Genomic DNA, 21,591 nt, shown 5'->3' with positions numbered 1-21,591 from the left:
TCACACGATACATTTCCACCTTCTTCCCTCGTGCTCAACTCGAGTAATTCATGCCGAGGGATGATCTCCGGCTTGATTGTGTGAGAATCCAAATTGCAGTGCCTCCAACCTATTGCCGCCGGCCTACCAGCTATTGACGCGAAAGCCCGAGGCTCAATCTAACACGGTCATAGAAGAAGGCAAGATAGAGATGCAGGACAAGTGATAGAGATGCACTACAAGTCTATGCGCCCGGGATTCAGACCTCGGCTTAATCAAAATCCCATAGTCGAGTTGATCGGAATCCCGGCTCTGGTAAAGGTCTATGCGTATTGAAATTGCGATCGTATGCATTTGGAGGAGTAGGACAGAGACAACATCACAATTCGCACCAAATGACAGACGAACAATACTCCAGTGCTTTAGTTGACACACCACCTGTGACTTCGCAGGCCTTTTCCCTAAAGGCCGCGGATAATGTCCAGGTGGTGTCCCTATCCTTGGAAGAGCTCCAAGAGAAGAATGAAACGAAACAGATGGGGGACCCGTTCACTGAAGTTGTTCTTGTCACAAACCATTTATTCGGCACCAAACGCAATCTAAAAGTAATAGTCATTGGAGCTGGCGTCTCAGGACTGAACTTCTTTAAGAAAGCCGAGGAGCAGGGGGAAAACTTGGATATTGTATGCTACGAAAAGAATGCCGATATTGGAGGTACTTGGTTGGAGAACCGTTATCCTGGTTGTGCTTGTAGGTCAACGAGCATTTCATCGTCTAATACGTGACTAACCGGCCAGTAAAGGCGACATACCCTCTGTTGTGTACCAGTTCCCGTGGAGACCCGCACGCTGGTCTCACTATTGGTCTCAATCAGAGGAGATCTGGAACTATCTGAAGACGGTTGAACAGGAGAATAGCTTTGTCGCCAAGTACGTCAAGCTGCGACACCAGATCGAATCGCTCTCTTGGAGTGACAACAGGGGCTGCTGGACTGTCAGTGTTAAAGACCTTGAACGCGATCTCGAATTCGAGGATCATGCTGATGTGATTGTTAACTGCACCGGAGTCCTGAACAATTGGAAGTGGCCTGCTATCCCTGGCCTACAGACATTCCGAGGCCCCTTGCTCCATTCCGCTGCATGGGACCCTGAGGTTAATCTGAAAGGGAAGCGTGTTGCCATCGTTGGCGCGGGCAGTAGTGCCGTGCAGATATTACCCAGTATCTACGAAGACGTTGACAAAATATATACGTGGATCCGGAGCAAGGTCTGGATAACGGGAAATTTCAGCCAGTCTTTCGTCCGGACAGATGGGGGTAATTATTCGTACACGGAAGATCAACAGAAAATATTCGAGGATGCTAGTCACGACGAATATCTGGCTTACCGAAAGATGGTTGAGGAACCGTTCAACAAGCGCTTTGAATTTATTGTCAACGGCACGGGAGTCCAACAAAATGTCTTCGACCTTTGCAACGAGCACATGAGATCCAAACTCAAGACGAAACCTGAGCTTGTCGACAAGATCGTTCCTACTGACTTTTTCGTCGGGTGCAGGAGGCCTACTCCAGGTTATGGGTATCTCGAAAGTCTATGTGGCTCAAAAACAACAGTTTTCACGGAGAGCTTGAGGAATGTCACCGAAAGAGGGTTTATCGACCCTGAGGGCAATGAGCAAGAGGTGGATGTCATTATCTGTGCCACCGGGTTTGACACCTCTTTCAAACCCCGGGTTCCTCTTCTGGTAAACGGCGTGGACATGCGCCAGAAATGGAGCCGAGAACAGCATCCACCGTCTTATCTTAGTGTTGGCTTTGCCGGTGTGCCAAACTACTTTGTCTCCGGGGGTGCATACTTCCCAGTAGCACATGGGTCCTTTTTCCCTCTCATCGACTCTTTCTGCAGCTATACGCTGAAGCTCGTTGAAAAAATCCAGACGGAGAACATTGTGTCCATCAGACCCAATGAGACCAAGACGAAACAATTTCTTCAATATGCAAATGCGTTTCTCAAACGTACTGCCTGGAATGGCCCTTGCTCGTCTTGGTTCAAAGGTGGGACTGTGGATGGTCAACCTGCACTCTACCCGGGATCACGACTGAGCTTCATTAAGCTCCTCGAAAGCCCCAGGCCTGAAGATTATGACATCGAATACCAGAATCCTCAGAACCCATTCTCTTTCCTTGGGCAGGGAATGCATGTATGTGAGAAGGATGGTAGTGATCTCACATGGTACCTTGGTTCACTCGAAGGCGGCGAGAAGGAGAGCGATGATTTGCGAAGGAAAATGGCTGCTCCAGAGTAAGGATGTATGAAACCATGCCTCGAGGCTACACTCTAGGCCTCGACGACGGCGTCGCCGAGGGCCTCTCTAGCTCTCCTTTCTCTTTACGTTCCTTACTCCGTCTCCCCACGATGTACCGTTTGTTTGCAACTGAGGCGCGCATTTACATATCTCTCTTGCCTTGCCACGGGTAAGAGGGGACAGACTTCTCAATCAATTCAATTCTGACAGTGTTGTTATGTTGCCATTACGGTGCGCACTTGTCCTTGCATTTCCGCCCCCAACGCATGACAGGATGACGGCACATAATGGCCTTCGAAAGGGTAGCAAAACCTGCTACAGCCTGACGCTAACAATCAAGGAAGGTAATTGTGCCATATTGCCCCGTCATAGCCAACACAGAGGGCTGTGCAAATAGTCTCTCGTATGAGAAGCTGCACCACTTCTACTTCATAGGTGCGTCTCGTCTCCAGTATCGGCAAATATGGCATTGCGGTGTTGTGCCGAGGGCCGTCAGAGCATCATCTTGCAACTTGTTCGTCAGCGAGCTTGGTGTACCCTCGGTATTCTTCATAGGTACGGAGTAATGGAGATTTAAATACCGCCTTAGGCGATTGGTAGTCAATTCCAGTCAGTCTCGACATAATAACTACAAGATGATATGAGTACGGATTGTTCCAACGACTTGTAGACCCAGGACACAAGCTTTAAGAGTCACGGGTGAAAGTACCTCACTCGCGCGCCACAGCCATGGGTTTCATCAAAAAGACACAATTTAACACTGAAGGGGGCTTCTTGAATATAATCAACGGCGAAAGGCGGTCCGGCTTACGAAAACACAATGGCATCAATCCATCGAACTTGGAACTGCTCCCGGATGTCCCAATAGCATCCTCCCAGGATGTGGAGGATGCAGTCAGTGGTGCCAGAGCTGCCTTCAAGGAATGGTCTGAATTTGCGGTCGAGAGAAGGAAAGGGCTGATAAATCAATTCATCGATGCCTTGGAGGCATACGCTGATCAATTTGCTTGTTTGTTGACCCTCGAGCAAGGAAAGCCAGTAAGGGTTGTGATTCTCAATCGCGGACTGTGCTAACCAGTATAGTTTTCACAGGCTCAGGGAGAGATCAAGACGGGCGTGTTCCGAGCACGGGAATTGGCCAGCATGGAGTTGTCTGAGGTGGTTGCAAACGAAGATGATCGTCGCAAAGCTCTTTTGTCCTATGTACCTCTCGGAGTCTGTGCTCTAATTGTGCCATGGAATTTCCCAGTCTCCCTCAGTGCCCAGAAGCTGGCATCTGCCCTGGTAACAGGAAACACCGTCATTCTTAAACCGTCACCGTTCACCCCATACTGTTGTTTGAAGCTAGGGGAACTCGCTCAACAGTTCTTCCCGCCTGGAGTGTTTCAAGTCCTCAATGGCGATGACGAGGTCGGTCCTCGCCTGACTGCCCATCCTGATATCGACAAAATCAGTTTCACAGGGTCGATTGCTACAGGAAAGATGGTTATGCAGAGCGCAAGTCGGACGTTGAAACGCGTAACCCTGGAACTGTGAGTCTCGGAGTATGATGATGCTTCAGAGTCACTGACCGACAAAGTGGCGGAAATGATGCTTGCATTATCTGCGATGATGTCGATATCGCGGAGACTGCCAAAAAGGCAAGGACGATCATCTGCTACTTTTTGCTCGCGAAATCTTGTCCTTGTCGCAAGACTAACTAGGTCCATTCAGGTGGCTACCATGTCATTCGTAAACTCTGGCCAGGTTTGCATTGGTGTGAAGAGAATCTATGTTCAAGAAAGCATTTACGACAAATTCCTCGCTGCCTTCGCCGAATACGCAAAGTCTTTGAAGATAGGGGATGGTTTTGAGGATGGCGTTTTTCTCGGCCCTCTTCAAAACAAACAGCAATTTCAGATAGCACAGAAATTCCTCTCGGATGTCGAGCTTCAGAATCTGAAGGTTGTATTAGGAGACACCCCAACGCCCGCTGGATCTGGTCTGTACGTGTCGCCAACAATCGTGGACCGACCCCCGGACACATCTGAGCTGGTGACAGAAGAGCCTTTTGGTAAGTAGGCTCGTAGACTTGATCCACCAATCGTGTTCCCAAAGCTAACATTGGCAAGCACCGATTGTGCCTTTGCTTTCGTGGAAAACCGAAGACGAGGTCATCTCCCGGGCCAACAATACCAAAACCGGGCTCGGGGGCTCTATCTGGTCCAAGGATATCGCCACAGCGACAAGGATTGCCCGGAGGCTACAAACTGGGACTACTTGGATCAACGAGCACGCAGCACTTGATCCTCGTGTACCATTTGCTGGGATAAGGGAAAGTGGGTACGGTGCAGAGCTGGGCATTGAGGGACTCAAAGGGTTCTGCAATATCAAAGTGATATTTGTTCCAAAGTAGAAAATTTCCGAGCCATTAACCCTTCTTTCGCTGTAACAAGCACCTCGAAGAGCTCAACTGCAGGCCATTGCTCTCAATTAGAAGCAATGTCGTGACAACGTTACTTGGCTTAAATGCAAACCACACTTTTTAGATACTATAGCTCTCATTCACTGGAGCTTTGCTCTTAGCTTTTCATACCCTCCTGGAAAGCGTGATGAGGATAAAGGAATGCCTCCTATGGCCAGTCTTAGTCATGAGTTGCGGAGCAATATAGGAGATGATGTGGATCCACAGAGATAGTCTAACTACAGAACAGGGGCTTACTAGAGTCAGACTCGGGACCTTTCTTCTGGGACCGAGTTGATTAACGTCCCACACCTATTCTCTCGATATTAAGGTGACCCGGTCCTCGTCTATGCCGGACCGGAGAGCCGGACCCTCGGCTTTTACACGTCCACCTTTAGGCGTAATCACCATATGTGTCATGTCATTAACATGTGCCTCGAGCAGCCTTCCAGATGCCCTTGTAACCACAACATGAATCTCAAGTACTTGTCGTTGGAGCAACGAGGTTCGATCTTCATTATTACTCTGCGGAATGGCGAAGACAACCGCCTGAACGGGTTAATTTGTCGAGAGATCATTGCGGCTCTGGACCACATCCGAGAAACGCTAGGCACTGGTTCAGAGGGTGCAGTGATTGTGCAGGGTAACAATGCAAAGTTCTTCACCAATGTAAGTTATAACCCTTGATCAGCCGTTCGTCTGATCAAAAGGGTAAGCCCGGGGAATTTTTTGGACTAACTTACGCGATGCGAAGGGCATCGACCTTGAAGAAGCTGCTGAAGATCCCAATGTCTCAGCAGATGCATTCTATCCGGTATGTGAGCTCGAAACCAGTGCAAAAGCAGGTGTCGAGCCAAGCCGATCCCAACAACCAAAGATGTGCTAATCGAAGGTCTGCTCCTAGATGCTGCACGCCGTTCTTGATTTTCCCTTCCCAACGATCGCGTTGATTACGGGCCATACGTTTGGTGGAGGTTGCCCTTTCTCCTTGGCTTTCGACTACAGAATCATGAACAGTGAGAGAGGCTTCTTCTGCATGGTAGCGGTCGACTTTGGCTTGCATTTTCCAGGTATCGGTGCCCTTCCAAAGGCAAAATTGAGGCCAATGGTTGCACAAAAGGTCCTGCTTGAAGGACGCAAGTACACGGGCAAGGAGGCTTTAGAGGATGGTGTAGTGCACGCCATTGCTCCGCCAGACAAAATGCTGGACGTTGCTCTAGTGTACGCAAACAGGTTCAAAACTAAGGCCAAGGCCGATGTATATGGACTGCTTAGAGGAGATCTGGTCCGGGAAGCCATTGACAGTCTCCAGAAGGTATCGTACGTACATAATCCACGCAAGACCAAGACACAGCCTGCTAGAAGCAAGCTGTAGGCTGCTCGCAGATGCGTCATTAGATCAGTGGGTATCTATGGGCTTTGAGATAATATCTTATGTGGAAACAAGAGCTTACATGATTGATTGTGTTGCTGAAAAATTCTTGTGAACTACTGTCGATACGCTGCAGATGTCGATCTCGTAGCGGAGTACATGTAATTACGAATTTACCGGCCAAGGAAGTTGACTCACCTGCCATAAGGTAGTAGAGACAGGGGGTTCTGGCTCGGTTCGCATAGTCCATGCATGAGCTCTGCGTGATCAGTAGCGCAAACACCCCCGGCAAATGCAGACTGCCTTGCCGAAGGGCCATTTCTCTTTGCCGACCGAGGCCCTTACTCCTTGTCTTATCTCCCTGTTCGATGATTGTGGAATGTGATACATAGGAACTCCGAAGACCTGTATTCCCAGACTCGCCATGCGCTCTCCAAGCCTGCGCCGTAGCACCATCAAGACTGCCTAGGTGGCCCTTCCACCACCATCTGTTGACTCAAGATGCCTGTCACCGTTGAATATCGAGGACGAATCGCCATCATAACGCTAAATATCCCAGAGAAGCTCAATGCGCTCTCATCATCAGGTTACTTTCTCCTAGCAAAGTGCATGCGCGACGTGGCCAGCAATCCAGAGGTCGTAATCACGGTCCTAACTGGTAGAGGACGTTTCTTTTCCTCGTGAGTACCGAAGCAAACTGAACTTCCCATCTTTCCGTGGACTCATATCCCTTTGCCGCACTGCGCGATACCCCAACGGTGCCATTTATTGACGCAAATTCTCAGAGGCGCGGAAATTCAGCGTCGCCCATCAGCTGCACGGGACCAAGCAAGTTCAACAGAGCCTGCTCCTGTGCGTGAAACGCAATTGCGAGGCCTTGCACACATCATTGAAGTCACTGAAGCTTTCTACACGCACCCTAAGCTGCTGATTACTGCCCTAAATGGCCCGTGTGTGGGCCTTTCAGCAGCCCTGGTTGCATACTCGGACTTTATTTATGCCATGCCTCACGTCTACCTGTTATGTCCTTTCACCTATCTCGGTATCACCGCCGAAGGTGGCTCAACGGCCTTATTTAGTCGACGCATGGGCTTCAAAATAGCGGCCGAGGCACTGATCATGTCGAAACGCATCCAGTGTGACGATTTGGTTCGATGTGGTTTCATCAACGAGGTCTTTGACACCGGAAAAAACGTCGACAAATTTCTCGAGAAAGTACTTGCGGTGGTCGATACTAGTCTGTCGACAAAACTCAATGCGTTCAGCATGCTAGAGGTAAAAGCCTTGATGAGAAAGGCGGGCTTACCTCTTCTGGCATCGCAAACCGTCGAAGAGACCGTAGGCGTGGTGGGTAGCCTTGCAAGGGCTCAGGCCAATGCGGGCGATCGGGCGGGAGGAGGTCAGAAGGCAACCGCTCGACTGTGAGGATGGTATCATGCCATGTCACGGTATTCCTTCGATCACGGGTCCAGATTGATTTTGGCATATGTCGCAAGTTCGTCGATGAGCCTTCAATGGGCAAACTTTGATTCAAGGAGTCTTTGAGAGCCATTCATGTTCGGTTGTATAAAGCATCGGAACTTAACCTTCGGAATAACACTTGGGATTCAGGTACGCTTATTGAGGTGTCCCGTTGGCGTACGCCTGATTCTGAAACCGAATGATTGAGGAGTGCAGAACTAGTCCCGGCAATGGCACGTTGTTATGCTCGGTGCATGTCAGACTGTTGGTTCCCGTATCAGTATCCTTGCTGTGAGCCGCTTGGGCTTGAAGTTCTGTCTGTTGCCATCGCTCAACCAATGCTAGTGTTGAACTTATTAGAGCGTGGAAGAAGCGGGCAGGATCGTGCAGTCGACACAGATCTTGCACGACTTTAGCGCACAAAGAAAGTTTCTCCAGCATGGGCGGGTCAAATATTGATGTTGTTTTTAGATGCACGTGGAAGATTGTCAGTGGAATTATAATGCAGCACAGACTACATTCATGTTAGCTGTGCCAATTTCACGACATCCAGACGGTAGCTATGAACTGGCAGGAGATATTTCTGAAGGCATGGAGATTGGAGGACTTACCTTCCCGGGGGAAGAAAGGCAGAAAGACCTTCAGTCACCAGGGTTTCCACGATAGCTACAGTTGTTGCGACCGACTCACGAAGCGATATTCGAGACGACTCGCGGAGTCTGATGGCCCACTTTGTAAGGACGCTCGTATCCACTATCAAGGTCGTATGGTATAGCTCAGATCTAAAATACCTTTGAAATTCGTCAGCAGGCAAGGAGGCTAACAATAAAACCACCAACGTGGCGATACACATACTCGTACGAAAGCCTTGTGAAAGCTTGGGCTATCTTGAAGGCTTTCAGATCTGCCGACGAGAACGATTCCAGCGGCTTTGTATCCAGTAAGCCGTTATTTTCCTGTTTCCATCCGTCTATTTTGAGCTCAATATCTTCGATGGACAAGTGCTCGCCCGCGTATGGCGAGGCCTGGCTGTGCGTCAGATTGCCGGCGTCTAGTGCCATCCGATTCACCAGCAGCTTCCCAAGAGGAACCACGCCCATCTGAAGCTGGAAAAGGGCGACGAACAATTGGTAAGTGTTTTTCTTGGCCTCGGCACTCAAATACCACGAGAATTCGTAGTCTTCCTTGAAGTCATCCAAAGAGACGTTGCGCCAAAATGACGGAAAAGACCCAAACATTTCTGGCTTGCTGGTCCTTTTGAGTGCAATGAGTAAACACGCAGCCCGGGACATAAAACACATGGTGGCTCGCTTCCATCCTAGTAGATCCGGTCTGGGAGGATTGGAATCTTGCTGTAAAGCATTGTTCTCCACAAGAAGCTCGTACGCTTTGACGACGTAGCGTTCATTCTCATAATAGCGGTTCTCGAAAGATCGATAGGTGCTTAAAAGCAGAAATATTTGGACCATGCGAAGTGGATCCTCTTCGCAACCTAGCCTGAGAAGCAACTGGAAGGAGGTCAGCCTCAGCCAAGGAAATACACAGCCGTACACCTACCGCTGCTCTCGAATAGAAGTCGCACGTTGCAGCAAAGAATGAGTTGTATCCCGCCAGTCTTCGTCCTTCCGCAGCTAGATACTAACATTATGAGTACTGGTGTTATGCGAATTGGCTTTGGCAGTACTCACAGGAGTTGCAACGAATAGAATAGCATACAGCAGCGCCAGACTTATCGGCTTGGACTGTGCCCCTGACAAGAGCCCGTGAAATTCGCGCTCGCTCAGGACGGGGAGTCTAGGCTGTAGGTGTGTGAAGTACAGCATGATGGCCATCCTAATTTCTTCGGAGCTGGGAAGGATGAAAGCTCTATCTTTCAGCAATTTTGTGTGTTGTCCGTTGTCGTGGGCGCGGGACACCAACCAGTCTCGAACCCAAGGGAGTGGGGACCGGAAGTAGCATGTAGCATCTGCCGACAGCGAAGTAATGTCACTTGCGCAGCTTCCGTTATTGAGCGAGAAGTCCTGTACAGGGTTAGAGGCACCTGCATGGAAGTTGAAGGGGTCACCAATGTCCGCTAGATCCATGTACTGGCCAAGAATATCCTCATCCGGGAAGCTGCTGTCGAAGTACAAATCCATGTCGTGCGTCGTAGCATGAGGGTCACTGAAGAGTCCTACAGACGATATTGGGTTGCCGCCAACGGTAAGTTGATGCGGTGGCTGGACTGTCTTGTCACGGCATTAGATGAGAAACGAGGTGGAGGAAGATGCTTATACGAGGGAGCGTACATAATCTGGAGTAGATCCCGCCTCTACATCGGGCGCCATTGTATCGGCCGGCTGATTTTGAACTTCAACCATGTCATCGTATTGCCGTTGCGGAGGTGCAGAATACCTTGCAACGTTCGCATTGTTATTGTGAGATTGTTGCGGGTCGACTGGTCGATTTTGCCCCCTCGGTCTGACTGGACTCAGTATTTCTTCACCACGTGGAGAGTCAGAAACGCTTACAGACGCGGCACGACAACACAATGCACATTATCTAATGCGCAGTTCGTGCATGGCTGAGGAGCCCTCGAAGTGGTATCGCAACGTACTTTCCGACTGCGACAGCTGAGACACGCTTTCCTTGCTCTGTTGTTCCTAGCGTGTTGTTTTTCAGACGGGATTGCCATGGTGCCTGATGAAAGGATCTGGGAGGGTGCAGAGCCGATGGAAGCCCAGAGGCTGGTGCTCAAGCTTGGAGTTGCGATCAGGCCTTTCAACGATCGGAATGGGACCTCGCGATCCGAACATGCGTTGGCAGAATGAGCCTCTGCTTGGGATATTCCGTCTACACTGTCTAAGCTACATCATACGGAATGTAGCGGCGACAGTTCCCTTTGGTTGAGGAAGGACAGAATGCAATTTGCTTGCCCCTACAATCACATCTGCAGCTCGCAATCTGGCAAAAAGGGACACCCAAATCACCGAGCCGCAAGGAGGGGAGGAGGGAAGGCCTCGGCTGAATCGCCTTCACGGCGAGCACACAGCAACTTCAGCCCAGGCCAACAATACGAAGAAAGGGTTTGGCCCGATAGCCGAGGGGTCATCAAGTCAAGACGCTAGTCCCTAACTCTAGTATGTAGAGCATGTACCGAGTCCACGTCCGGCATGACCAAGGCAGATACCGATTAGCAGGTTCGCCATTTAGTCTTGACACTAGTTACACGCACCGGAAACCGCCATCTACCATGATGTCTGTTCCAGTCATGTATCGACTCAACGGCGAGGATAGAAACAAAATCACGTCTGCTACCTGCGGAATGTCAGCCCCATTGGTTTCTGACAAGCCACACCAGAATCAAATCATTTCTCACCTCCTCGGGCTGTCCTAGTCGTTCCATTGGAACGGTAGCCAGATATCTCTTCATACCTGGGGATGGACCTTCTGACCTACTTGTCATCGGGGTCTCGATGAAGCTGTCAGGATCAGCAAGGTAAATTTCTAGACATGGCCAACTCCGGGGGTCACACCCTGGACAGACAGCGTTGATACGTATCCCATGCTTACCATGGTTGACTGCATCCTGTAGATGACGTTTGAGTTGCACTCCAGGACGAATCGATCCACGCTGCTTACATTTCGTGTGATTCCGAGCACAGCATGCTTTGCGGTACCATAAGAGGTGTTCGAGTCGCCGCACTTATGGCCATAGATAGATGACAGATTGACGATCGTTCCCCGGCTTGCCCTTTGTATGTGCTTAGTATCAAAGCTCGGGTTAGGCCTTAAGCCAGCTGGTTGGCAACTTACCCTGGAGTGAGCCCTTCCTGCTTCTGCATTTGTTTGAGCTGTTCTCTCTGGCACAGCCACACGCCGACCATATTGATATTGATACCGAACAAGAACTGTTCTCGAGACATGTCAATGGACGACTTGAAGGGACCTGCTACGCCTGCATTGTTGACTGCGTAATCAATCCTGCCGAAACGCTCAATGGCTACTTTATGAGCATCGATGATACTCTGCTCGTGGCTTGTATCGATGTAGATTGCCTCAACCTCCACCTCTGAATACTCGGACCTGAGCTTTTGCGCGACTTTCTCCAAAGATGAGAGATTGATGTCGCTTATTGCTAACGCTGATGCTCCACATTTGGCGAACTGCAAAGCCGTAGCCTCGCCGATACCTGCGATGGGTTTTTAGAGATTCTTGGTTGTCAACTGATCTCATGTGCCTATACGTACCCTGACCAGCGCCGGTGATGAATGCGACGCCTCCATTCAGGAGTTTAGGGTTATCTGTGTACATCTTCGTAGTCGGTCAGGCTGAATCTTTCCGAAGGCCTATTCCCACAGCCCAAATCCCGGAACAGCGCCTGTTGGCAACTTTGCGCTGACGGACTGTCACCCGAAGATGTCGGATTGTATCGATTCTCTGCGAGTCCAAGGGAAGGGCTGGAAGGTATGACTGTCGGCTTTCTAAGTTGTCTTATGACCCAAATAGGTCCTGGGCTTTGGGTGATAGATTTCCCTCGGCCTCCGGCAGGCGCCAACCGAGGGCACACCGCTATGTAGAGGAACAGACTGGCTATATGTCGATATTGGAGATTCACATATTTCACATGTCTACGAGCGCAGGGGCGCCATTCAATAGCAAACAACTGCACATCCATCTTTAGTCACCTAGCAGCTCCCTACGCCGGAGCGGTTTTACAGTATATTTGAATGGTTTTACTATTGCAAAGGCGGACCAAGAACTAATTCCTTCGAACCCGGCAGTTAAATGCTTATGCCTTGACCCGCAGTTATGTCAGGTTAAGATATTAGCTTTGTCACCAATTTTCCAGTGTTGGATCCGTCAAACAGTTTCAACCACGTCTTCGGTACATCCTCAAAACGCGTTGGTACAACATGCTCAAGCTGATCGTTAATGGTCAGTTTTCCTCCGTCCAGGGCTTTGATAAATATATCAGTCACTTCTTGAGCCTTGTGCATGTAATCCGAGGCGATAAACCCTCGGATCTGCAACCTCATGCTGATGACTTGGAAATAGTCTAAGGTATATGTTTAGCCTTTGAAACCCGACCAGTTGAGTGTGATAAAGCAGTCTGGAAACGAGTCTCACTTTTCAGGACCGTGGGTGCCGCAGAGTTATACCCTGAGATTGAACCACAAGCGACGACGACTCCGTGTTGTACGAGTCGAGCTAGCATAGCGTCCAATATTTCACCCTAAAGCCATTAGATTATAATGAGTTCTTGAATAATCATAAGGATTGTGGTTAGAAAGATACTCACACCCACGTTGTCAAAGTAAATATCGACGTAACCGTCCGTGGCTTCAACGAGGTCATCGTGAAATGAAGGACTTTTGTAATTCAAACACTTGTCAGCACCTAGCGTATCCACCACAAATCTGCACTTTTCGTCTGATCCAGCGATGCCAATGACCTCTTTGGCACCCACAATCTAACATAGGTTAGGAGCACCACACTCGTTTGTCCGAGGTCTTCTTACCTTCTTAGCTATCTGTATTACCATGCTGCCCGTCGCACCTGCAGCGCCACTAACGACGACACGATGCTCTGGTTTCGCCTCGCCTATCACCAGCAGACCATAATAAGCGGTAAGTCCTGTAGTGCCAAAGACGCCAAGGTATTGTGAAAGACTGAGTCCGCCCGGTAAAGGCGATCGAGGACTGGCATCCTTGGCATCGAGAACAGCGTACTCGTTCCAATTGACGCGGGCGAGGACAATCGTGCCCTTTGGCAAAGCGTCGGTCGTCGACTCTAGCACTTCACATAGACCCCGTGCTTGCATCGGTGCATTGAGTTCGACTGGTTTCACATAATGACGCTCGCTAGGTAAATCTTTACTCGGCTTAATCCAGGTACGCTGAGCAGGATCGTTTGAGAAGTAAAGGACCTTAACGAGAATCTGTTCCGGCTTAAGGGCTGGTAGGTCTCTCTCGATGAGCGTGAAAGTTGGATTTGGGCCTGAATACGTCGGATTTCCCTCTCGATGATTTGATAATATCCAAGTCCGAGTGCGTGCCATGGTTTCTGATATTCTGCCCAGACCCTCGCGTTCTAGCTCCGATTATTGAGACAGCGAGAAATGGATATAAGCACGAAATCCATCCAACTTAGAGAATCTCGGCTGCCTCGCCTTACGGGACAAGCGCTAAAGGGGGTGCTGGCGGCCCGAGGTATTACATACCTTAAGCTGGTGTCAGTTTTGCTACGCGCACCCAACGCGTGGGACAGATGTTCCTCACCACACTAGGGAAGGGTCTCGTTAGCAAGACTCATTAGGACTACTATATCCAGAGGAACCTGCCAAAGCTTGAGCCACCTCCACATGAACAGAGCGGATGATGGCGGATAAGGCACGCATGCCAAGCGACACCCACCTATCCTCCACGGGGTCCGCATTGCGGAACTTCAAATCCCGCAGTAAAACATGCCTTATCCTTGCCGCACTCCATGACATCTCTTCATTGCCTGAATCACAGAGAGCAACATGCCACAGTCATCAATTTCTCGTGCATCTCTTACGTGTCGAAAATGCCGCAAGGGGAAAAGACAATGTGATCGAAGATTTCCTATTGGCTACCTATCGCATCCGCTGACTTCATTTGACGTCTTCGAAAGGCAACGTTGTCTCTCATAGGATCTTGATTTTCTTACCTACCTCAACAAAAGAGGTGTGAAGCCTGCTGAAGGAAGGAGCTTAGGTATATCAATGTTCTTGAGACCTCGACTCGATAGAGTGTCTCCCCAAGTGAAGAGTATACACTCCCATTTCTCTGCGTTCCGCATACGTCATTTTCAACCTCCGCCAACACTTGGTCGGCGAACTATGGCCACTGCAGCCCACGTCGAGCTAAATCCTGCTCAAGCAGGCGTCTACCACGTCCCAGATATCTCACACGAGTCTGGCAAGATTGGGAGTCAGCTACTGCAGGAAAATCATGACAGGTATCATATGTTTTTCAACAGGAGTGGCTTTCATAATCACATTGCTCACCACCTCTTGACATTATATGCTCTCGGCGCTACACCGGACGAGATGCAACATGCCTTTGACATCAACAAAGGCTACCAGAGACAGCAATATCCTGTCGAGAAGCACAACGTCCAAGACATGTCTGACCCGGACAAATTTAAGAACTTCCTCGGCAAAGAGCAGTACTTTCATGATTTCGAAATCTTCTTCCGCAAGGAAATCGAGGACAAAGGTTGGGAGGCGGTTATCAATGAACACGTCTTTGCCCGGACGGAGCATGCTGAGGAGATGCTTGTCCGAATGTTTGCAGGATTTCTACATCCATTGATCCATCTTGGCTTTGGTGTGGAGTTCAAGCAGCCGGCTATCATCGTCGAGGCTCTTGCGCAAGCCGCAGTACACGATGGTTGGACAGGGAAGTTCCTGCACGCCGCTGAAGATGCCGCCAAAGCCAGCACTAAGTCCAAAAGCCTGGTACAGCTGATCCACGAAAGCCGTGCGAATAAGAAGCTCCGCGACTCTCCTCATTCAGATGACGGGAACAAACTTCGAGATGGTGTCTTCGTCAGAGCGCCTGACGAAATGATTGACATTGCCGCTCAATGGACCGTGAAACCTGATCAGCTGAAGCAGAAGACAGCAGAAATGATCAATGCTGCGGTGTATTTTGCGGCAGCAGCACAGCGGCCGGACAAGCAGGTCAAGTTTGACTTCTTTTACATGCACTGTGTCAATTGCTCGATATTCTTTTCGGCTTTCGTGGACGAGCCATGGTTGAGTGTCGAGAACAAATGCAGGCTTTTGGAGTGGAAGGGTCGACTCGATCTGGCCATGTATGTCTCGCGTGGAAGCCCGGAGCTGTTAATCGATGAAATCAAGACCTACAAGCCTCAGCAACCAGAAGACGGTTGGGGAGAGATTGCACGCCGAATTGACGCATTTCCTGACGACGGTCATGCGAGTAAGCTAGTGAGAGCTCTTGCAAACGGTCACCAGGCTTGCAAGCCCTATGAGAAGGAGCCTGAGGATGTATTCCCAATCAAGGGCGATGATATGTGGTTGAAATTGGCGCACATGGCAATTGACTCAGTCGAAGCAGGAGATCCACATTGGGTGCGTAATGCCGGGTTTGCTGAGGCGTGGGAAAAGGTGCCGGAGAGGGCTAAGTTGTGATACAGCTGTATCAGCTTAGTGGGCTAAGTGGTAGTCATGGCTGGTGTTGTTACCGAGTAATGAAAGTAGTGGATGTTTTGAGAGGCTTTTTGAGATGAATAGGAATGTTGATGCCTTGACACCACCAGCTGAACCAATCGTTGACAATGTCTATTGGTATCTTGAGACTGAATTGACGCCAGCGATTTCCATTCTCCCCACACTCATCCACTGCGAGACTCACATCATCCTCGTGGACTCCAGGCACCAAACATCACCCCATCCATCTTCTTCTTCCTCTCCCTTTATCAAACGCCTCGATTGTTTCATCTCTTCTGCTTCTCTTATGTGTATTTCTATCACCTAGCCATCATGCCTGAGAAAGGCTCACCAGAAAAAGACCCTCCCATCCCACCTCCGCTCGACCCTTTCCCCACCTATCAGACTCCCTACCCTCGACCCGACAAGGAGAACGAGAACCCCTTCATTCAGTTCCGTCGCTTTGCAGATGACCAATTCTCATCCTTCTTCCAGGGTGTTCCCCGTATGCTTGGCTTTCAACCCAGGAAAGACGTGGATGACATGATGCGTCAAAGGCAAGAGTGGCAGGAAGGATGGAGGAAACAGGTCGAACAAGAGATGGAAGAAATGAGACAAATGCTCCAGGGTTCGAAAAGCCGCAGCGAGAGCATGGAAAGGCTTAGGCAACACCTCGAGAGTACAACTCCGGACGGTCCTGAGTCGACCGAGGAGCGTACGGACAAGATTAGACGACATCAGCTTGAAACCCCAGGGATATCAGAGCATGTGTGGACGCGTGCGGAAAATGCCTCATCCTCTCCACAAGACACCGCACCTTGGTGGACTCGAGGAGCGGCGGCCAGATGTCCCGCGTTGAACGGGACTGGGTCGCAAGGCAACTCATCGAAATGCCCGGCACTGTATGACGACAACGGACAAGCGAAGACTGAGTTAGATGCCTACGATACACTGCGAAACACCAGTAACGGCAACGATGTGCCAGTGTTCCAAGCTCCTGTCCAGGATACCTTACATCAGCAGTCAAAGTCGTGGTTTTCCTCCTTTGGCTGGGATGGCAGACAAAGGACGGAGGCTTCAGGTGATGATCAAGGCTCGAAAGACGGTCGTGACCAGGCATTGGCACGACCAGCTCGTCCTAAAACCTATACGATGTTCGGCAGTCACCGAATGGATCCTTTCACTGACACTGACGATACGATTCCTTGGCTCCTGCTGAGCAAGTATTCGCCGGTCTATCTATGCAATCCTTCCCAACCAAGGCTGTTCAAGGTGCGGATACAGGATGCTGAAGGAGTCCCATTCCAGATCTACCGACCAAGATTATTTCAAAGGTGGTATTCTGAAGTTGATGAGAGGTTGGCGAGACGCCTGCCTTGGGCAGATGCCTTTGAGGATCTGCTTAGCTTACAGCAGACCGGCGAGATGGTGGATAGAGACTGCTCGACCTGGCGCACGCCTAGCACGTGGATCCACGATATGGTCCACCGAGGAAGTCTTGGCTCTCGTTGGGGCTTCAATCAGGATGGTCTCTTGATGAAACGGCTCGACGACACGAATACTACGCTGGGTTCGCCGCATATCAAGGACCATTGCAAGCGGGAAAGGGAAAGAAGATGGGGCTGCAGGAGGCACAGCGAAGAGAAGCCATCAACGACACCGTCGCTCAAATTAACAGAAAAAGAGGAAGACTTTATTGACGACGTGATTGACAAGGCCACCGAGCCTCTTGCACCTTTCCCTATTTTTGGCAGCGTTCTGTCTGCTGCTGATTCGATCGTGTCTGCTGTCGAAGCAGCGCAAGAGGACTTCGAAAAGGCGCAGGCAGCCACTGAGAAGCTGTTCCAGCCAGAACAAACCCAAACTATCGAAGAAGCCCCAACTCCAGTACTGTCAACATCCTCCTCATCGTCATATTCCTACGAAAGCTCATTTTTCTCGTCTGGCCAATCAACCGATTCTGCAAAGCACGTTGTCGCAACAACAACTTCGACCACTGAAAGGACTCTCCCGGATGGATCAGTCGAGACTAAGCGTACATACAAGCAACGTTTCGCTGACGGCACTGAGGAATCCGACGAAAGTGTGGAGGTCAGGAACATTCCACGCGCATTCCCATCACCTCTCGAGGACTCTACGATCCTCAAACAGACTCATAAACAAGAGCCTACTGTTGTCTCCTCTTCGCCCGATCGGCATGATCGTGCTGTGTCCTTGGCAACTCGTCCAGACTCAGACGATACACTCGTACTCGAGTCGCTGAAAGACGATCCCCATCAACCATCGAAAGCGAGTGCTCCACTCCAACAAGACAGACAGTCAGAAGGAGAGACTGCGCACCAGCAGAAGCAGGATGGAGATGGTACCCGCCGACCCGGACGAGGTGGCTGGTTCTGGACATGATTAGTTGTCACTATTGTCGCAAGACGTCCTGCATCTGCGGACTCGAACCGACGGGGGAACAGCTCATGACCAGCCAGGGCCGAACTTCAAACACGATTATGACCTCCTTGTTTCAACGACAATGCTTTGACTTTATTCTGCCAGACTGGACTCCACTCACTTTCGCCCCGCTCACGCTCATCCAACTACCTTGCCAATCTTACCTCTTCGACTGAAAGCCTTTACCAACACCATGATCCCCCCCTCCATGAGCCACGAATATATCGTCGCTTCCATTGTGTTTACTTACGCCGACATACTCCAACTCCGAAACCTCACACTGTTCGCTTTTGTGAGGACGCTGTGCTGGTGCAGTCACCATGCCGAATTGAGTGTATGTAGGTCTGCGAGCGTGTCTCGTCTGAATGACTGTAAATCCTTTGGGCGTAACTCCGTAAGGGATCTGAGAATGAATGTTTTCACTTACTTAGCCTTTTGGGGAAAGGGGTGGATGGGTATAGGCCATTTTTGGGGTTGATGTGATATGATATTGATGTGTATATGATGGGAAATACGATATCTTTTACTCCGCTCAGGCTTGAAATGTCCTTACATTCATGTTCAAGTTCTATCGACGTCCGGGCTTTCACAGCCCTGCCGTTCTATAAGTAGAGTACGAACCCGGATGCAAACTTGACATGTTGTCAAGGACATCGAACTGCGAATACTCTGCACACTGCTAAAAGTCGACTTGCGATAGCCATGGTGGAAATATGCAAGGCAGACACAAGGCAGACCAGTCAGACCCAGCCTTTGCTCAAGGTCAATCACGAGTGCGGGTTCTTCAAGCGTATCAAAATTGGTTTCTGTTCGAAGAACGCTACAAACTGAAGAGAAAACGAACAACAAAGCGCTCAGACCACCCAGCTCACTTCAGCTCATCCAAGCACACTCCGCTCAAAATCCAGATCCAACGCTACTCATTCCAAATGTCATTCTTGGTTGTGTAGGATGAGAAAAAGGTCAACGTTCGCTCCATCACGTCGTACGAAGCTATGCTTATCAACCATCAGCATAACTTCCAGCCATTTATTGGCTCATCACTCGATTTTCTTCCTTCATCCGTCAATCCATCAATCCACTCATTGTCCTCTCGTCATGGCGGTCAGAAAACATCATCCGGCCACTCCCACTGTTCCCTCTTGAACCCCTTCATCTGCATGGCGATATGGTCTCTCGTCTTCCTCCTCTCCACTGAACTCGGTTCGAGGACTCTTCTCTTGGGACTCGGACTCGGTGTTGGCGTCTTGTTCTCAGTTGCCTCCTCGTCTTCCTCGAGAATCATCGAGACTGGCCGAGGTAGGCCCGCTGCACCGGAGATTATGAGATGGGGTCGTTTCAGGTCCTCCGAGTCGCCATCAAGATTAGCATTAGCACTTGTATTCGTCGTGCTCGCATTAGTGGCTTTGTTCTTGGGCTGGTTCCTCGTATTACTTAGGTTTCGTAGAGCGACGCGATCTGGAATCGGCGGTAGAGGTGGTACATCTAGCTTCTTGCTGGATACTTTGCGAGGCTGAGAATCATTCGTGTTGTCAGACTCTGCGAGATGTTGCGTGGATGCAGACGTTGAGACCGTCTGGACAAGAGCACTACCATCAGACTTTCGACGTGGCTGTTGGTGCTTAAGCATTTCTCGGAGTTGATGATTCTCTTTCTCTAGCTCACGACGACTCGGACGTTTGTGGTGATCAATGTCAGTGTGCTCGTCCGACATTTCGGAATCGGTGCTGATCGCGATGGAGGAGACGCGTCGACCACGTCTGCTACCTCCGGAGTTTCTACTCTGGGATTTGGGCACGGGAAGCGGGCGTGGTTCTGCTGGCGCCGCCGGCAAATTGACCTGGCCACCCGCCGACTTCCTCCTCTTTGTACCGAATTGCTCAGCGTAGGCTTCCTCAGCTCTTCTTTTGCGATCGTTAAGCACATCCGAAGTGGGATGATGAGCAGTTGAATCGGGAGCTGATGGTTTCGGATCAAGGTCATGCGTCGAAGCAGATGCACGGGTCTTCCTCTTGTCGCCGATGTTATGGATATTCCACATTGAGATGCTCTTCCGTAGGCCCTTCTTCTTCTTTTCGACTTGTGGTTGTGCTTCAACCTTGGTAGGCTTTTCATTGTGTTTGAAAGTTGACCCAATCTTGAGCAGACGTTGTTTCAAGGTAGCTGGAGTGACTGCGGGTGGTTTGAACTCATCCAGATCAATCGAAGAACGTTGTGGAGATGCTCGTGGGGTGGATTCTCTGTCTGACTCGGCAGCGGAAAGGCTAGAAATGGAACCGTGTTTGTGCCAGGTCGACGATATACCAGCCGAACGGTTGTTCATGCTCCCTTCCGCGAACTTTGAATTGCGGGTTACCAATGCTTGATCTCCATTAGAATTATAATTATCAAAGCTGGGTCGATTCGGGTCTGGTCCCCGACTGGTCTTTGGTCTTTCATTCTCGTCTACAGCATCCGAGAAAGGGGCAAATGGCTGAAGTCCTCGAGTGTCCTTGCTTGGCTGCCGTACTGGAGAGTCTTCTTCTGGCGGCTGTAGAAAATAAACATCAGTCGAGGGTCTTTTCCGGATCCGCAGAGGCGAAGGTCTCGCCCAAGCTTCGCGCTCTTCTGCAATGAATGCTGGTTGTCCATCCCTTGATACGCGCAGATCTGCTTCGTCATATCTGTAGACTGGGCTCGGTCGAGCAGGATTTCGTGGTGGAGGACTGTCATCTGGTTTCACTCGCAGGCCAGAGACGTGTTGCAATTCTGGCGCTCGACGCGGGGATGGCGTGTTTCGAGAGGCGAGAGAGTCGTCGCTCAACGTGCGGACGTGTGCCTGGAACTTCTGTCGAGGTGACAAGTTTGAGCTATGAGCAGTCCGGTGGGAGGAGCCAGTCGAGGTGTTTTGAGGCATTGTTCTGGCAAGCAGATCTGCAAGCTGTGTGTGGTTCATGACGGTTAGTATCCCGGTCTCCGTCACCCATAAACATTAAAATAGAGTGTCATAAGCAATGCATGACCGGCAACAAAGAAAATGCAGGGTCTGTTTTCCCGGCAGAACGATACACAAGAAACCAAGAGGATTGGAACTGGGAAAATAAATGGTATAAGCGCTGGTGTTGAAGTCGAGATTGATTGTTTATTGTGTACAGGCGCTCAGATCAAGCGTGGGGCAGAGCGGTGACGTAGCGCAGCAGTTGGCAGTCCACGGCAGTCCTAGACATTAAGCGGAATTGGAGAAGCAATGCACCAGGCCTGCAATCACCTGCAGGTCTCGATGACTGCAAGCTACAGGCCTGCATAGGCCTCACCAGCCCTTGTCTCTCGCCTAGACTTGCATGAGGCCCTAGGTAGTCAGCCCTGATGGCCCCCAAGTCTCAATTATTGAGCTTAGGCTTATGCCTACCATGCCCAAAAACATGCGCC

General features: G+C 50.2%; 9 protein-coding genes across 9 annotated transcripts; 6 read left to right on the top strand and 3 right to left on the bottom strand.

The window, feature by feature from the left end:
* Positions 1 to 374: 374 nt before the first annotated feature.
* Positions 375 to 2,283, top strand: PV05_06174 (uncharacterized protein; the record flags this gene model as incomplete). The annotated part of the gene is made up of 2 exons (XM_013458891.1): positions 375 to 729; positions 782 to 2,283. 2 exons carry the CDS (start codon positions 375 to 377, stop codon positions 2,281 to 2,283), a joined length of 1,857 nt encoding a protein of 618 aa, XP_013314345.1.
* Positions 2,284 to 3,012: 729 nt separating this feature from the next.
* PV05_06173 (uncharacterized protein) lies at positions 3,013 to 4,678 on the top strand (the record flags this gene model as incomplete). The annotated part of the gene is made up of 4 exons (XM_013458890.1): positions 3,013 to 3,321; positions 3,367 to 3,815; positions 3,924 to 4,336; positions 4,395 to 4,678. 4 exons carry the CDS (start codon positions 3,013 to 3,015, stop codon positions 4,676 to 4,678), a joined length of 1,455 nt encoding a protein of 484 aa, XP_013314344.1.
* A 519-nt stretch (positions 4,679 to 5,197) lies between these two features.
* Positions 5,198 to 6,101, top strand: PV05_06172 (uncharacterized protein; the record flags this gene model as incomplete). The annotated part of the gene is made up of 3 exons (XM_013458889.1): positions 5,198 to 5,395; positions 5,481 to 5,540; positions 5,631 to 6,101. The coding sequence occupies 3 exons, from the start codon at positions 5,198 to 5,200 to the stop codon at positions 6,099 to 6,101; spliced, it is 729 nt and encodes a 242-aa protein (XP_013314343.1).
* Positions 6,102 to 6,599: 498 nt separating this feature from the next.
* Positions 6,600 to 7,523, top strand: PV05_06171 (uncharacterized protein; the record flags this gene model as incomplete). Its single annotated transcript, XM_013458888.1, has 2 exons — positions 6,600 to 6,778; positions 6,884 to 7,523. 2 exons carry the CDS (start codon positions 6,600 to 6,602, stop codon positions 7,521 to 7,523), a joined length of 819 nt encoding a protein of 272 aa, XP_013314342.1.
* Positions 7,524 to 7,715: 192 nt separating this feature from the next.
* On the bottom strand, positions 7,716 to 11,852 carry PV05_06170 (uncharacterized protein; the record flags this gene model as incomplete). The annotated part of the gene is made up of 12 exons (XM_013458887.1): positions 7,716 to 8,073; positions 8,171 to 8,341; positions 8,415 to 9,067; positions 9,117 to 9,197; positions 9,248 to 9,787; positions 9,848 to 10,019; positions 10,774 to 10,856; positions 10,918 to 11,045; positions 11,112 to 11,127; positions 11,181 to 11,292; positions 11,355 to 11,730; positions 11,789 to 11,852. 12 exons carry the CDS (start codon positions 11,850 to 11,852, stop codon positions 7,716 to 7,718), a joined length of 2,754 nt encoding a protein of 917 aa, XP_013314341.1.
* Positions 11,853 to 12,358: 506 nt separating this feature from the next.
* On the bottom strand, positions 12,359 to 13,753 carry PV05_06169 (uncharacterized protein; the record flags this gene model as incomplete). Its single annotated transcript, XM_013458886.1, has 4 exons — positions 13,060 to 13,753; positions 12,841 to 13,011; positions 12,669 to 12,774; positions 12,359 to 12,597 (listed from the first exon to the last, which is right to left on the bottom strand). Exons 1-4 carry the CDS (start codon positions 13,597 to 13,599, stop codon positions 12,359 to 12,361), a joined length of 1,056 nt encoding a protein of 351 aa, XP_013314340.1. The 5' UTR covers positions 13,600 to 13,753.
* A 291-nt stretch (positions 13,754 to 14,044) lies between these two features.
* Positions 14,045 to 15,838, top strand: PV05_06168 (uncharacterized protein). The gene has a single exon (XM_013458885.1). The coding sequence runs from the start codon at positions 14,287 to 14,289 to the stop codon at positions 15,721 to 15,723; it is 1,437 nt and encodes a 478-aa protein (XP_013314339.1). The 5' UTR covers positions 14,045 to 14,286; the 3' UTR covers positions 15,724 to 15,838.
* A 107-nt stretch (positions 15,839 to 15,945) lies between these two features.
* Positions 15,946 to 18,700, top strand: PV05_06167 (uncharacterized protein). The gene has a single exon (XM_013458884.1). The coding sequence runs from the start codon at positions 16,075 to 16,077 to the stop codon at positions 18,142 to 18,144; it is 2,070 nt and encodes a 689-aa protein (XP_013314338.1). The 5' UTR covers positions 15,946 to 16,074; the 3' UTR covers positions 18,145 to 18,700.
* A 257-nt stretch (positions 18,701 to 18,957) lies between these two features.
* Positions 18,958 to 21,249, bottom strand: PV05_06166 (uncharacterized protein). The gene has a single exon (XM_013458883.1). The coding sequence runs from the start codon at positions 21,116 to 21,118 to the stop codon at positions 19,289 to 19,291; it is 1,830 nt and encodes a 609-aa protein (XP_013314337.1). The 5' UTR covers positions 21,119 to 21,249; the 3' UTR covers positions 18,958 to 19,288.
* Between the last annotated feature and the right edge of the window lie 342 nt (positions 21,250 to 21,591).

The sequence above is a fragment of the Exophiala xenobiotica genome (assembly GCF_000835505.1).
Source record: "Exophiala xenobiotica strain CBS 118157 unplaced genomic scaffold supercont1.4, whole genome shotgun sequence".
NCBI classification, from domain to species: Eukaryota; Fungi; Ascomycota; class Eurotiomycetes; order Chaetothyriales; family Herpotrichiellaceae; genus Exophiala; species Exophiala xenobiotica.
This window is presented reverse-complemented; position numbering and strand designations above follow the sequence as displayed.